Source organism: Lissotriton helveticus, chromosome 3_1 (genome assembly GCF_964261635.1).
Source record: "Lissotriton helveticus chromosome 3_1, aLisHel1.1, whole genome shotgun sequence".
Classification (NCBI taxonomy): domain Eukaryota; kingdom Metazoa; phylum Chordata; class Amphibia; order Caudata; family Salamandridae; genus Lissotriton; species Lissotriton helveticus.
In genome coordinates, this window is record NC_136061.1 from 993,980,418 (window position 1) to 993,996,598 (window position 16,181).

General features: G+C 45.4%; 1 protein-coding gene across 2 annotated transcripts in view; it reads left to right on the top strand.

Annotated features, from left to right (window-relative positions):
- The window catches only part of ZNF385B (zinc finger protein 385B), a 1,180,505-nt gene that overhangs the window by 383,061 nt on the left and 781,263 nt on the right, over positions 1-16,181 (top strand). For both annotated transcript variants that reach the window (XM_078681482.1, XM_078681483.1), the window contains exon 2: positions 6,057-6,359. In XM_078681482.1, coding sequence (XP_078537608.1) covers positions 6,059-6,359 — 301 coding nt within the window. In that variant the 5' untranslated portion in view covers positions 6,057-6,058. The remainder of the gene's footprint in view (positions 1-6,056; positions 6,360-16,181) is intronic.

Sequence of the window (16,181 nt, forward strand, 5' to 3'; positions counted from 1 at the left end):
CCCTTCTAGGTAAATGATCATTTTTCCTGGTGGAGCTCTCCCTGTACCCTGAAATAAAAAAGCATTTCTTAATGTATGCAGTAATCTGGCACTGCCAGTAGGTGGCACCATAAGGCTGCTGCCTTATCTAGCATGTGACACACCGACTCTGGCATCCATGCCACATGTATGATTGGGAGGTGCTACTCAGAGTGAGCCACCTTGATTAAATCTGTTTTGAGTCACACGTATACATTAGAGCGTGCATCTATGTCCTGGAAAAGTGACATGTAGCTAGTTCACTAGACATGACTGTTACCTTTTATTATTTCTGCAGATTGCTGCATCTTTTGAAAGTCGTGGGTACAGTATATTAACAGATTATGACATTTTGACAGTATAAGTACTCAGTTCAAACCAGGAGGTAAATATGATGTTGAGTAAGCTTCAAAGAGAAGGTTATGGGAGGAGCAGTGAGGAAGCTGAACATTTTATGTGCAAGGATAGGATGCAAAGAAAACATGCTGCATTCTGAACTGTTTGTCTATATCTCACTTCCTGTGAAATGTGGCCCCGGAGAGCTTCATGTTCATGGCACATGATGTCTGAAGATCACCTTGGCAGGATATTATTCATTTCATTCCAGGCAAGCTAAATATGGAGCTATCTATTGGATCATGCGGGATTTCTTAAGGGATATTACACAGCAAAACTGCCAAGGCTTGTAAACATAAGCCTGGCGGAAGTGAAATATTGCAACATGGAAAGAAGCTCATTTAGTATGCTCATGCACCGGAGAGCGATGGGGGAGCGACTTTAGTGTAATGCCTCTGCAATCAAATGTGCTCAGTGTGGCTCTCTTAAGTTAAAACCCTGGCGATTTATGCTCAGCATTTCAACTAAGGAGAGATTAAAATAGCCATGATGTGCATTTTGGAAGTGTTACTTGCTCGCAAAAGGTTTAAACCGCATCCCTGTCATTTCAGCTCTTCTTTGTCCCGTCCAATAATCGGTGCACCCAGTGTGTGCTGTGGGCAGGCTGTAATTAACCCCTTGAAGCTCCAAGACAGCAGGAGCATAATTCACCAAAATATAAGGACATAGAAACTAGCAGAAGATGAGAATCCAGAAGACGAGAATCCAGAAATGTGAGGGACCAGAGAGAGAACAAATCAATAAAAGTGCAAGAACACAAGGGCCAGTGAACAGACTACAGTGAGTAGTGGGAGCCATAACAACCCAAACACAATATTCTCGAGTTCCATGGTCCAGTGGTGTAATGAAACTTGAGCACCCTCCCCCCCCCAAGTTCATTGAGGGGGCCTCCCCTACTTGTCTCAGTCAGGAGCTCTCAGGCTAGGGGTCCGTGGCCTGTGCACAGTGCTGGCCAAAAGATGGCGCGTGACTGTGTGCACAAGCGTATCAAACTAACTGGTCCCAGGACCCAGACAGTTAGACCACCCCAGGGTATGATGGCTTGGAATAGAAAATTTAGCAGCTCCAAAATGGAAATAGTGCAGAACACTTCTGCGCTTTTTGCGGCTGTCGTGCCCGTGGACAATTGTGCGCTTTCGGGTAGAGAACTTTTGTTGAAATCAAGTGAGCCATAAACATTTAATGTAACAATGGGAGGAGTAAGGTGAATGCAGGAGGAAATTAAGAAGTGCTCTGATAATGTTAGTATGAATGCAATAGCAGAAAAGGAGTGGAGTTCAGAAGTCACATCACTGGGGTGTTGTGCTCTGGGTACTGGTCTTGGGCTGAGGGGTAGAGAGAATGAGCCACAGAAAAGTGTGAGCACAGATTGAGCGTGACTCCGGCTGAGCTCAAGGTCATGTTGGAAACTCAAGCCCATAACGAGCTGAGCTTCCATGTCGGTTCTGCCTGGTACCTTCCCTCTACCCAGTAAGTGGCGTTATGGCCACAGTCGCTGCCTTTGGAACTGCGGAAGTAGGTTTGAGTCTTGGTGTTGGCTCAACATCCTGTGAGTCTGGGCAAATCACTTAATATTCTAAATGCCTATAAAAAGAAATGTGACCTTGTGTAATATAACTGTAAAGAGCTCCAATACATTCTGGCTGAGTTTGTGCTATATAAAAACTGAACAAATATTCAAAAAGAGCTAAAAAATAAAGCATTAATATGACTCAAGGCAAATTGGTACCATTTAGAGGCTGACTTGTATAAAGTGAAACCAGAAAACCTGGAAAAAGTGTGTCTTTCTCACTTAAATTGTGTGTTCTTAGGCATGTATCTTATTTCATCAAGAGTCTTTTTTCATTATCGCGTACGAAACCCCTTTCAAATATGTGAGTTCAGAATACTAGTTGTTTAAAAAACCATTGTGTTTGATTTAATAGACTATCGTTGTATAATAATATTCTGGGCCATGTACAGGGTTATATCAACTGCCTTGCCTCTTAGTTCACAAATGGTTCAGGTTTAAAAACTATCACTTTTAATAAGTACCTCTCAGTGTCCCTCTATAATGTTAAGTATTATTCTCAAAACTTCCTTATGTTAAAGAAATGCACTTTTTTGAATTTTGAGGAGACTTTATAATATTTTAATTGATGTTTGTTGAATAATTTACGTAGCGAATATATTCAGGGTTGGCGCATGCACAAACACTATGATCCAAGCCATGCCCTTAATTCACCCCAGTTCAGACATGGCCATATGCAAATCAGTCTGACCCTGTGCCTCATGGGAACAGTCCAGCCCGAACTGCCAAGCCATGCCTTCCCTGGATCGGAAACGAATTTCGTAGCGCACCAAGCATCGCAAAATGCGATGCACCGCGCGCTACGAAATTCGTTTTATTTTTTTAATTGTTTACTTACCTGCAATTGTCCATATTCCGGTGTTTACCACTGTCCACCTTGCCCCTCCCCCGCACCGCCTCCCTGCCCCACCGAACTCCCCCCACGGGCTGCGGCTGGCATACCCTGCTAACTTAGGGCGAACAAAGTGCTACCTTGCCCACTTTGCCACTGGATTCAAGCTAGCCTGGCTGATGACAGCTGATTAGCCAGAAACCGGTCCCAGGATGCTTGTTTCCGGTCCAGGGAAGACGTGGCTTGGCAGTTCAGGCTGGACTCTACCCATGAGGCACAGGGTCAGACTGATTTGCATATGGCCATGTCTGAACTGGGGTGGTGGAGAGAGCTAAAGAATGATGATGGATTAAACCCAGCTCAGTTGACTGGGGCTGAGTGTTTGATTTGCTCAAATGCTCTGTCCATCATCCCCTTTGGTAGCACTTTGTTAGCTCTATGTTGCAGGGTATGCCCAAATGTGGGTCCCTTGCTTACCTTGCCACTGGACTCAAGATAGCCTGGCTGATGAGGTTATGAACCCGAAACCGGTCCCAGGATACTTGTTTCCGGTCCAGGGAAGACATGGCTTGGCAGTTCGGGCAGGACTGTTCCCACGAGGCACAGGGTCAGACTGATTTGCTTATGGCCATGTCTGAACTGGGGTGGTGGGGTGAGCTAAAGAATGATGATGGATTAAACCCAGATCAGTTGACTGGGGGTGAGTGTTTGATTTGCTCAAACGCTCCGTCCATCATCCCCTTTGGTAGCACTTTGTTTGCCCTAAGTTGGCAGGGTATACCCAGACGTTTGTCCCTTGCTCACTTTGCCACTGGATTCAAGATAGTCTGGCTGATGAGGGTTATGAACCCGAAACTGGTCGCTGGTTGCTTGTTTACGGTCCAAGGAAGACATGGCTTGGCAGTTCGGGCTGGACTGTTCCCATGAGGCACAGGGTCAGACTGATTTGCATATGGCCATGTCTGAACTGGGGTGGTGGAATGAGCTAAAGAATTGACTGGGGGTGAGTGTTTGATTTGCTCAAACGCTCCATCCATCATGCCCTTTGGTAGTACTGTTTCACAATGGCCATCATTCAGTGTTTTTGGTTTCTTTTTACCACACAAATTATTCCAAAATGGATGTTTGCGTGTACGCATGTGTATGCATGCAATGTGGCCATCTTGGGGTGGTTTTTATGAAAAACCATAACAGAGAAATTAAAAGAGGGTGCATTTGCAGGTGCATGCATGTGCTGCCATCTTTCAGTGATTTTTGCAATAAACAATGGCAAAAACAAACACGTGTTTGAAAAGCCAATATTGTTACACCATGTGCTACAGGCTACACCTATTGGCTCAATAAATAATTGTTCATGTATGCTGTATTTTTTTAATTTACTATCATCTGGATGGGATGGGTGTTCCTTTCATCTCTGCAAGGGGACATCAGGAAGCAGATGGATTTCCAGTGGCTCAAACTCAAATAATAAAACCGGAGGTGAAGGATGGAGGGTGATCATAATCTCTGGACATCTGTTTTCTTGCCCTCTGAAATGAATGTCTGTCTACATCTGTGAATTAACATGGTACGAGTTGGGCTTTAAATTGCTAGGTAGTGTCCGCTACTGAGTACCTGTGCTTCTTTATTGTAAAAGGGAGAGTGCCTGCACTTTTCAGTTCTACTGCAATACATTTAATGGGGGAGTATTTTTACTTCTCAGAAGCAAATAGAGACTCTGAATATAGAACCAACACTTTTGTATTTCTATTTTTTTTTAACTGGTCATGAGTGATGTAGTATGTGTGGTCAGAAGAAGTGCATGACATGGGTGAAGGTTATAACTAGCTTGCTAAAATAGAACTGACATACTTCAGTGTGTTTTTTTAGGTTAGGTCCTCAGTTTAACTGTTATTTTTTTCAGTGAACATATATATTTGTGTGTATATGTATACAAACACACACACAAAACACAACTTAGTGATGCAGTTTTATCTAACGGCCTGGATTTCCCTTGTGCTGTAGCTCTGGCAGGGCTTTAAGTGGGATGAAAAAACGGGTGCCTCCCAAAGGGGCGTGGCCAATGTCATTAAGGGTGTGGCTTAAAAACACATAAGCTCAAATCTGTGCTTTGCATAGTGTGGTGCTCGACTTGTATTTTGCTGTTTCTGTCATTGCATCCAGATATATGAAACAACAAGTAACATCATACCTACAAAAAGTCAGGACTATTGGCGTTGTCAATGGGTGTTAGTTGCATAAGATAAACAGCAGCTATGGCTTGTATATATTATTGAAAAAGCTTCCACTTAAAGCCCTGGTGACACCACGACAATGTTGCTGCTCCTGCGTTTCAAAAAGAGAAGGGAAATCCAGAGAGAAAATTACTCTCTTTAAAGGATTTCCCTTCCTCTACAAAGTTCACCTGGGTGACGTCATGCCGTAATTTCTCCACTAGTGAGAAGTGAGCAGTGTGAGCACGTGCACATCGATGAGGCTGTTGTGACTGCAGTCCAGGGCACAAAACAGAGCCCGATAGAGACGCTTTGCGGGGCCCCCTTTACAAAACTGCCGGTGCTGCTGACCCGGCCCACTTAAAGCCCTGAGCTCTCGGATAATGCTCTTGTTTTTAACATCTGTGCGTGGAAACATCCAGCACGACACGAATAACAAATGCAGAGAGTAATATGGTATAGTTCTATTAATCCACTCGAGGCTTTGCCTCCTGTAAGACATTAATCCTTCCCACACTCAATAATGGTAGATAATAGCATATTAAACTCAGCCCCGCCGTATGCATACACTGGGTGTGCGCTAAAAAGCATATGAATGCACAAAGACACTGGCAGCCAAGGGGTTAAAGCAGCAGCCCCAGCATTAACCATGCGGCATTAGTGCTGCATTATTGTTAATTGTGCACAGTCGCTGCTGAGCATTACAAATCTGGCGGGAGGGAGGGAGGTGCATTAACAGAGGTGGGCACGGAAACTTGAGCACGGCCTGCTGGCACTGCAGTCCAGTTTGTTTGTTTGACTTTAGTCAGTGTTTTTCTCCTCCACGGCTCGTGAGCACTTACAATCCTCAGAATCGATGAACGTGGAAGGAAAAAATCTGGAAATGCAAAGCCAGGTGGAAGAGGAAGCATCGAGGCATCTTTCTCTGTCCCCGAGAGTTCAAAAAGCAATGTCCGTATTTCCATGTGATGAGTGACATGCAGACCAGGAGAGCATTTCTAAGTGATGTTTTATGTTTATCTTGTAGACATGAAGCGCCCGCTGAGCCCCGATTACATCCTTGAAAATGGCGCCATGAGCACGGCAACTTTTCTGCGGGGCTTTGAAGAGAGTTTCCAGAGGAATGACAGGCCCGAGTTCCCTCTGAGTATGGAGCGGAAGAAGATGCTGTTCTCTCTGTGCGAAGCGTGCAACATCCAGCTGAACAGCGCGGCGCAGGCGCAGATCCACTACAACGGCAAGTCCCACCTGAGGAGGGTGAAGCAGCTGAACAACGGGAAGGCACCTGCAGGCCAGGCTCCGGGCTCGCTGCTCGTGAGCACCAGCACAGGTAGGCCGCGGCCATTGCTCCTTGGTGTAGTATTATTGGGGGGGGGGCGGCCATTGCTGCTTGGTGTAGTATTATTGGGGGAGCGGCCATTGCTGCTTGGTGTAGTATTATTGGGGGAGCGGCCATTGCTGCTTGGTGTAGTATTATTGGGGGAGAGGCCATTGCTCCTTGGTGTAGTATTATTTGGGGGGCGGCCATTGCTCCTTGGTGTGGTATTATTGGGGGAGCGGCCATTGCTCCTTGGTGTAGTATTATTGGGGGAGCGGCCATTGCTGCTTGGTGTAGTATTATTGTGGGAGCGGCCATTGCTCCTTGGTGTAGTATTATTGGGGGGGCGGCCATTGCTCCTTGGTGTAGTATTATTGGGGGTCTCCTGCCTTTCTCTCAGCTGTGTCCATGTCAGGAGGGTCACCTGCAAACAGTGCTGTCTTGTGAACCTATGGCACATCACCTGCAGGACCCTGTTGGTTGTTTCACACATAGAATGGTAAAGGCAAAGTCCCTGAATTTAAAGTGCTTTGGATAAAAAAGCAGGACTCGTTCAGGCGGCCCCCTTAAATGTGCCATTTGACATGCACAGTCTCACTACTGGTGTTTTGATATTATTTCATGTTTTTTTTTCGGTAGCACGACTCTACCCAGCTAGGTGTCAGTGCGATTTATTGCAAAACAAAAAGAATGAAGATTAAGGTCTTTTTACAAACAGGAACTACGAAATAAAGTAAACCAGTTCAGGGAGGGGCTAGGTGTGGAGAGGGCAGCAGTTGGTCCACCGCAATGAGGGTCAAAAAGGGAACAACCGATGAATGGAGAGTAACACTGAGGAGCCTTTCTATAGGATGAGATGCCCTGATCAGTACACAATGATCCGGGTCATGCCCAGGTAATCCAGACGGAGCACCTTCTGCACATTGATAAGAGTCGCACCTGGCACTTCAGATTTCAAACACGATGAGTTGCAAATTCAGCACCTCCCTGGAAATGATGCACAATGACCGGGGCACATTGAGATGGGTTGCACCAGGCAATTCTGGCCACACACAGCAAAGAGATACAACTCCATCCCTAAAAGTCAGACACAACATCCGATACATGATGATACAGGTTGCATCAGACCAGTCCAGTCACACACACACAGGCGCCCGCTCAGCAGATCCCCGTAAGGTAGAATGAGGCACTACTACGGGTACACCCCACTCTAAGGGTCGCACTCTGTGAATCGGACACCACTCACTATAAGCATTCAGTCTGCGTTTCGACCAAGACAGATGCTGCACTATCAACGAAATGGGCAACACGGGGTCCTGTAACCAGCGAGTCCTCTCACCACCAACTAAATGCCTATGAGTGTTGGGTCCACACACCTTAGATGCGGGCAAGATTTCTGGTAATATGCACTAGAAAATCTGGTCTCCAGACACAAGTTTTAGTTCCACGCGACCAGCTGAAATTCAGTAGCCGAGGTGGGTATTTGAGAGGCCACCGATTTCCAGATGTCAAAGGTAGATGGTATAGGTCCCTTGCAGGAGATCATTGAGGACCTTGAGATCTCCTGGAGAACAGGAGGTCCGTGGTCGGGCTCTTGGAGAGCACACTTCAGGGTGCCACACTTCAGCCGGTCCTCAGTCCAGGCTTGCCACTATTCAGACAGTTATCCTCCATGTGCACAACAGAGTCCCTGGGCAATGTGCACCACGCAGTCCGAGTTTTCCGGTCCCACGTCCCACAAACATATCTCAACCTTTTCTGAAGGATGGCACCTGTATTTGTACTGTCATGTGTCTTTAAAGTTAGGGGTGGTTCATGGGGTTTACCCTTTGAACCACAGATGTCTCCCCTAAATTGTAGGCCAGTTTGCCTTAGGACTGTGGAATGCAGATCTTAATGTCTAGTGGGGCCACGATCCGGCCCCTAGAGGCTAAGTATCAAACCTCTCTTCAATCTATCACATTTGGCCCTAAATGTCAGAGATCAGCTATTCCTGTGGGATGCCTATGTTTTATGGCTGTCACTTGGGGAATGCACAGATGTGCTCTCCACCACCCCTGGTGTCCACTGGAGCCTGGCACCTCATCACACAAGACTCTCGGAGCATAGAAATGTCCATATTCTATAAGTGGCGTTTCTAAGTGAGTTATGCCAAACCCGTTTTACCAATGGAAAGGGTTTGACACTACGAAGCCATTGATATGAAACATTATGAGGCTGCTCCACTGCAATCCACTATTGCAGTCCGAAGTAATGTCAGCCACTTCCCCATGTTAACCTATGAACACACGTAGGTATTCCTCACTACCTGGGCACACCTGCGCCAGTGCACATACAGACCTGTGATGGAAGGTAGGACACACAGTTCCCAGCACCCGGGGTGCAAGTGCACCCGCCCGAGTCTGCACAGCAGACTGGACACAGGTTTAATTAATACGTGTGTCTGTGCACACACACAAACTTGCATTGGCAGGTGGCAAACGCAATCAAGCACAGGCACCATATTTGCGGGTGCACACTTACACTTGCCTACAATGGCAAGCTGCTCATGAGTTTACTCATGATAGATGCCAGTGTGCATCCACTGGTCTGCAATGACAGATCGGCCTGTGTTTCAGAACACTGAATCAGAGCCACTTCCCAACATGGATAGGGAGGGCACACACACTTTCACACCATATTTACAGTGTGAAAGTGCCCAGAGCCACATTAGAGAATCAGCAAAACCCAGGCAGAAAAAGCTAAAAGTTCAGGGAAACCCTACCTGACAAGTCCACCAAGTGCCATATCTACTAAGATGTAGTGCTGTTCGCCTCTCTCCCTGTGCTGGCACACTTTTGGCAGCTATGCACCAACGCAGACACCCTTGCGCCATAGTGCAAAGGTGTCTGCGTTGTGTAGAGCATAGGTTTTGTACTGGAATGGGTCCCTTCCAGTACAACAACAATGCTTTAAGGCTTATCCCACTTTGTATATGTGCTGTACAATGCAGCACATATGCAAATGTAGGAAAAATGGTGAGAAATTAAAACATTTCTCCTCGTTGAGCCTGCCTCTACCAGGAGCAGGTTTTTGGCTCAAATTGGTGTTGATCATTCTTTGTAGATTAGGATATGTACCATCAAAGGAGCACCTCCTTGATGCAAAGTAATGGAAGGCAGAGCATTGCACAACTTTGTGTAACTGTGGGATAATATCCAACGCAAATCCAGATTTGTGTTGGATAGTAAATCCCCTCTTAACACTTGCATTGGGTTTGCATTACAATAGTAACGCAAACCCGACACGAAGCGTTAGTAAATCTGGGTCGTATTTTTTAGCCAACACCAATAAGCACATGGGTAGGTGCATATTCATAACGGGAAAGGGGAAACTAGGAGTCCCAGCAGGAGTAGTGCTTTTGGCAAAAAAATTAACAGGACTGGCTGAAAGTAACCTGTATGATAGCTATATGGGAAAAGTAAAACTGCAAATTCCAGAAAACTCTGTGATGTAATCTGGTGATCCAGGTGGTATGCCCATCACACACATGACATGGGACAAGGTGAGGTGTTTGCAAATTTCTTAGAACCTATGAGGTGCAGTAAGCTTTTTCCATAAACAGAAACCACCACTTATCATGCCAGGGTGAAAACACATCATTCACTGCTTGGTCGGCACGGCGTGAAACTGAGGGCACCTGTGCGGATGCACATTTGGTCGTCACTTGGCGTTTCAGAACCAGACAGAACGCATAGGAAATTGCACCATTTCTAAAAGATCCTGAAATTGCATCATTTTCTCCCTAACTAAATTGTTAAACTGCCAGTGAGCCGAGCTGCAAGGCAGTGTTGTTTATAGGACTCCCGCAAAAGCATTCTGGGATTCATCGTATGCTTTAATTGCAGGAAAACTTAAGGCAGTTATTCCTAGAATCACTGGCACCGGCAGACCTGAGCAGGTGCTGATTCAATTAAAATGTTATTAGTTCATTTCGTTTTTCTTGTTATGAATTAAAATGCTATAATTTCAATGTGAACCCTTTCGGTGTGAGGCCCCGAGGTGTGACTCAGCCTTTCATTTTGTCACAGAAGATAAATTGAGGTGCATTCACAGCTGTGCAATAATAAACGTACTATGCGGAGCGGTGTGTGACAGCGGCCTCATGCATTAAACTAGGATGCCTTTTGCATCAGCACATGAAGGATCCATCATCAGCTAGATTCATCAAGCTTAATTGCACTCGCAAAGGGCCAGATTCTCAGAATCTGGCCCTTTGCGAGTGTAATTTTTGCATTTGGGATTCATCATCCCAAATGCAAAATTCGCTAATATAGAATTCGCACATTTGCGAGGAATTGCATTTAAGGAATCTCTATTTGAGATTCCTTAAATGCAATTCATGAACCATTTTGAAATTGCGAAATCGCAATTTAGGACCGCTATTTACCACGAAGTCAAACCTCGTGGTAAATAGCTAAAACTTAGAAAAATGCATTTAAATGCATTTTTCTAAGTTGCATGTTACACTCACACATGTCCTCTGGACATGTGTGTGCACAACATCAGTGTAAATTCACATTTCAAGGGTGCTACAGGGTGTCCTTTGGACACCCTTGCACCCTTGAAATCGCATCCTTATTTGCGATTAGCAAATTGCTAATCGCAAATAGGGAATAACTCCCCATTCATTCCTATGGGCCTTTAGGCCCATAGGAATGAATGGGGAGTTATTCCCTATTTGCGATTAGCAATTTGCTAATCGCAAATAAGGAATGTGTAGGAATCGCAATTTATTTAGCAATTCCTACATGAATCCCGTTTTGCGAGTCCTTAATAGCGATTCCTTATGGATCGCTATTAAAGACTCGCAAAACGGCCCTTTCATGAATCTAGCTGCATGTCACTAGGTCGCTGCGTGCAACACAGTTTGTTTTGTAAGACTACCTTCTACTGGGTGGTACATCACGTAGGTGCCTGTGCCGTGGTGGCCACTTTTTGTTTTGTTTTAAAAAGAAATATTTTATTATTTCATGTCAGACATGTGGCATACAATGACAATCAAACATATTCAGACAGACAAATACGAATGGCACTACGCATCATCTTAAAATGTACCCTCTTGTAATACGTGGGATCTCCCTGCCGTTATAGGAAAAGCCTGAACTCGGGCCCCAGTGCTAACTGATAGCAGAAGGTTGATGAATCTGCATCAGCCAGGATTTTGAACTGTGCAGGTGGACCATGAAAGCGGCTCAAAAATATAACAAAATCAGGGAGTTAAATCCCCCCTTTCTTGTACGGGAGTTTCATAAAGTGAATTGCTTGCCTTTGCCTCTTGTAACCCCAAATAAAGCTTGCAATGGCGCTAAACAGACACCTAAAAATAGAATCAGGAACTCTAACAAATACAGAAATTTCGTGAGGATGTTCATTTTGATGATGATAGATCACCCAATAACACTAAGTGGAAGTGTATTCCATGACTTCATCTTAGAAATACCTGATAATAACAAAGGTTTGTAGTCCAGTTTACTTATATCCCTACCTCAGAACACAGTTTGACACCAAGATATAAGCTGTAGAGGTTAACACTGGAGTTGGAGAATCTGGCTTAAAGTTCAATAGAACCTGTGTCTTAGATATGATGAGCTTATAGCGTGAGAACAATCCAAACCCATCGGCTTCATTAACAACCGGTCCTAGCACTACTAACAGGTTGTAGGAAAAAACTGCAACATTATCCGCGTATGCTGTAAGTTTGAGTTGCTGATCGCCAAACATCAAAGGCTAAGTACCCGTGTTCATGTGAAGCGATTGCAAATATGGCTCAATATATAGAGCAAATAAAAGGGGATAAAGTGGGCACCCCAGGCGGGTGCCACAATGAAACTGAAATAACTTTGAATGTCTCCCAGCATAAACCACTCACATGGGGTCTTGTATGATGCCTGAGACAATTTGATAAATCCATCTCCAATGCCACAGGTGCCCAACGTGGCCCACATACAGTCCCAGGCCACACGATCGAAAGCCTTCTAAGAATATAGTAAGATCATACCTATTCTGATGTCAGATTTCCGTACAGCATCAAACGCTGTGATCACTGTGTTGGTATGACTAGTAGTATCCCTTCCCTGGTACAAACCCATACTGCTGTTGGGACACCAGCGTCGAAAGTAAAGTGGAAAGGCACATAGCTAAAATGTTAGCAAACATTTTTGCATCCATATTGATCAAGGAAATGGGTCGATAAGCCCCCATGTCCTCAGCTGGCTTACCTTTCTGTAAAAATACCATGATATTAGTTGTGTTCCCAGTATCAGGGACACCCTCCCCTTTGCAGATATGTTGAATCACTCTTAAAAATTCATAAGCTATTATATCTTTGAGTACCTTATTAAACTCCAGGGGTATAGCATCCTCGCCCGCTGTCTTGCCTGAGAGGAGAGCCACCAAAGCAGCCTCAATCTCACCCATCGAGACTTGGCCTGTAGCTCGATTACCTGATTTTACCCTAAATGGGGCAAACTGCACCGCCGACTATACTCTCAAAGCCCCAAACGGTCAATTACTTGAGGCTGGCTGTATAGCACCTTATAGAACAGAGAAAACTGCTCCATAATAGATTTGTAGCTCATATAAACTGTACCGTCCATGCGTTTGAAGAATTGGATAGCACATTTAGAGGTCGATTCCGATTCGGGAAAAACCACTCCGAATAGCCGCACGGAGCGTTTTTCCCGTACGAATCGTACCCTGCAACATCCCCCGTTTGTACAACGAAGTACGATTCGTACCAGGAGCAGGACTCCGTACGAATCGTACAGAGTCCGTACGAATCAAATCCCCATACGAATCACCCTCGGAACCCAGCAAGTACGAATCGTGTCGGGTACGCACTGTACGACGCTTTTTTTACGGGAGCCGATAACGTCCGGAGAAGCAGAGTTCGCCTCGAAACAGGTACGGAACGCCCCCCCTCCGGGTACAGTACATACACTCCATGATCGCAGGGGTACGGTGCATACCCCTGCGATAATTGGGTGTACGCACCGTACCCCGCAATCGCAGGGTGTACGCACCGTACCCCATGTTCGCTGGGTGTACGGTGCGTACACCCTGCAATCGCGGGGTATTGTGCGTACACCCCATTATCGCAGGGGTACGGTGCGTACCCCTGCGATCATGGGGTGTAAGCACCGTACGGTGTGTATGTGAATGTGTGCTTTTCCGAACGAATCGCCCTTACCTGACGTGGACCGTACGAATCGCGACCTCATTCCCTGGTCCGAATTGTACTTGTCGGTTCGTACGGCATGTTCACGATTCGTACGGAGAGGGCTCCGGAAAAGAATCGTATGGACGATTTGTTTCCCGAATCGGAATCGACCCCCAAGTCTGTCTATGGGAAATTTGATGAGCTACAACTAACCTGTCCCCATACTAGTATTGTATTGTTTTATTTTTAGTATACCTGGCTGCTACCCGTTCTTTCAGCCTGCATCCAAGCAAGCACCGCTTCCCAATTAGTTGAAAATAAATAATCTGCTCATCCTTCCCTCCGTGGATAATCTTCAGAACATGTAGAATTTCAAGTTGAAGAAAAGCTTAGCACAATAAACAAGCCTCCTCTAAAACAGCTATATTTTGTTTGGCAATATAACGACGAGTAATACCACGCATATACAGCTTCATTGTATTCCAGATTACGGGAGATGACGCTGTACTTGTATTGATGGAAAAAAACTCCCCAAGTAACCCTGATACATGTCTTCTATAGTTTTCATTAGTAAAAAAGTGACGAGGAAATGAGAACTTAGAACGGCCAGCTCTAGTCTCAGTAGGTCCAAATGAAAATAAAATTGGATTATGGTCAGAGACAATCCTGGGACATACATCTATTTCTACACTTTCTTCTAGGGACCTCCCAGCAAAGACCATGTCGATTCTGGAGTAGTGCTTGTATGGGCATGAATAAAAAGTAAACTCAGGGTTGGTTGGATGCAAGGTCCTCCATACATTACAATGCCCAAGTAACTGGGTCAGGTCATTAATTGACGCCCTAGTTCTGGGCATACAAGGGGTAGTGGTGCAGTTAGTAGAATCGATGCAATAGTTTATTAGACAATTAAAATCACGCATTAGAATCACTTCTCCGACCCAATCCAACAGTTTATTGAGAGCATAACCAATCCCTCTGGGTCGTCAACATTTGGCCCATAAACTACACATATGACAAATTTTTTAGAGTATAATACAATTGTACAAGCACCCATCTCCCCCTTGAGTCTGCATCCATTTTCAGAACCTTACTTTGAATATTCTTTATGGATAATATGCCCCCCCTCCCACCCACCCCATATGGAAACAGATAGTGAGGTACAAGTAATTATGTCATATCCCAACTACCTGAGTAAAATACAATCCTTATAAGCCAAATGGGTCTCTGTCAATGCTAGCAATTGGGGTTTATACATCCCTATTTCCTACCGAACCAGCTGCTGCTTAGTCCAGTGTGTTAATAGCAGAAACATTCCAATACGTGCATTTTATCTTAGCCATAAGCATGATAAATATTGCTGAGCACCCATCCATGTTCTGGACCGCAGTTTCGACTAGCTAAAGTAAACAATATATATGTATTTGACAAATTAAGAACACTCTGGCTTATCTTACTCCTGCCATGCCCTGCCCCCCACGAGAGACACTATTATCCTCTTCTTAAAGCTGTCTTGTGAGACCTCCCCACTCAACCCCCTCCCCATTCCAACCCCCGGGCTCTTGGGAAGGAATCATCCCCAACCTCTGGCAGTCAATGCATTAACAGGCCAGTGAAAGCGAGGACCTCCGTAACGTACCCTGACCACCAACAACCACCAAATACACAAATAACCAATATGTAGTGGTCTTATGGTGTGAGCCACATAGAATGAGGGGCATCAGTACTGCTGGTGCATTATATGCAATGAGTACTGAGAGTCGACACTCCATGCATTGGTGGAGTCTGTGTATGGAAGGACCCCATAGAAAGGTATGCTTCAGTGTACTGGTGCATTATAAACAAAGTAAATTGAGAACTCAAACTCTAAGTATTGTGGAGCCTGAGGTTGTAGTAGCCATGTGGAAGAAGCCCCATGGATTATGTGGCTCTTGTGCTGTTGGTCATTATATTATTTATTTTATTTATTTTTATTTCTTATATCGCGCTGGAATCAATCCCGTATGGGTATCTCGGCGCTTTGGCAGCCATAGAGTCAACAGGTTATGCGAGACAGGGTGTTAAAGGGACCGGAAGGCTTCTTGGAAGAGGACGGTTTTTAGTGCTTTTCTGAAGGACAGGTGGTTAGTGGTCATTCTGACATCGATAGGGAGTTTATTCCATAAGGCAGGACCAACCGAGGAGAATGCACGGTCTCCTTGTCTGGATTTTTTTGTTACAGGTGGTTTTAAGAGGGCTTGATTACTTGAGCGGAGTGACCGGCCAGGTTGGTACAGCTCCAGAGATTGTGATAAGTATTTAGGGCTAGCCCCATACAGGCACTTGTGGACCGTGCAGCATATCTTAAAATTGATACGCTGCCGTATCGGGAGCCAATGCAGCTCTTCCAGCAAGGGCTTAGAGGGAGTCCTGGCCGGTACACTCATGACCAGTCTCGCCGCTGTGTTCTGGACTACCTGCAAACGACCCACTGCATCTGCATTCGCTAGAGTCAGCAGGCCGTTGCAGTAGTCTAGGCGGCTAGTTACCAAGGCCTGTACAAGTGTCTTCCTGTAGGTGGCAGGAAGGTACGGGAAGACGCGTCTGAGAAGGCCAATGGTGTGGAAACACAGCCCTGCAGTGTAATTAGTATG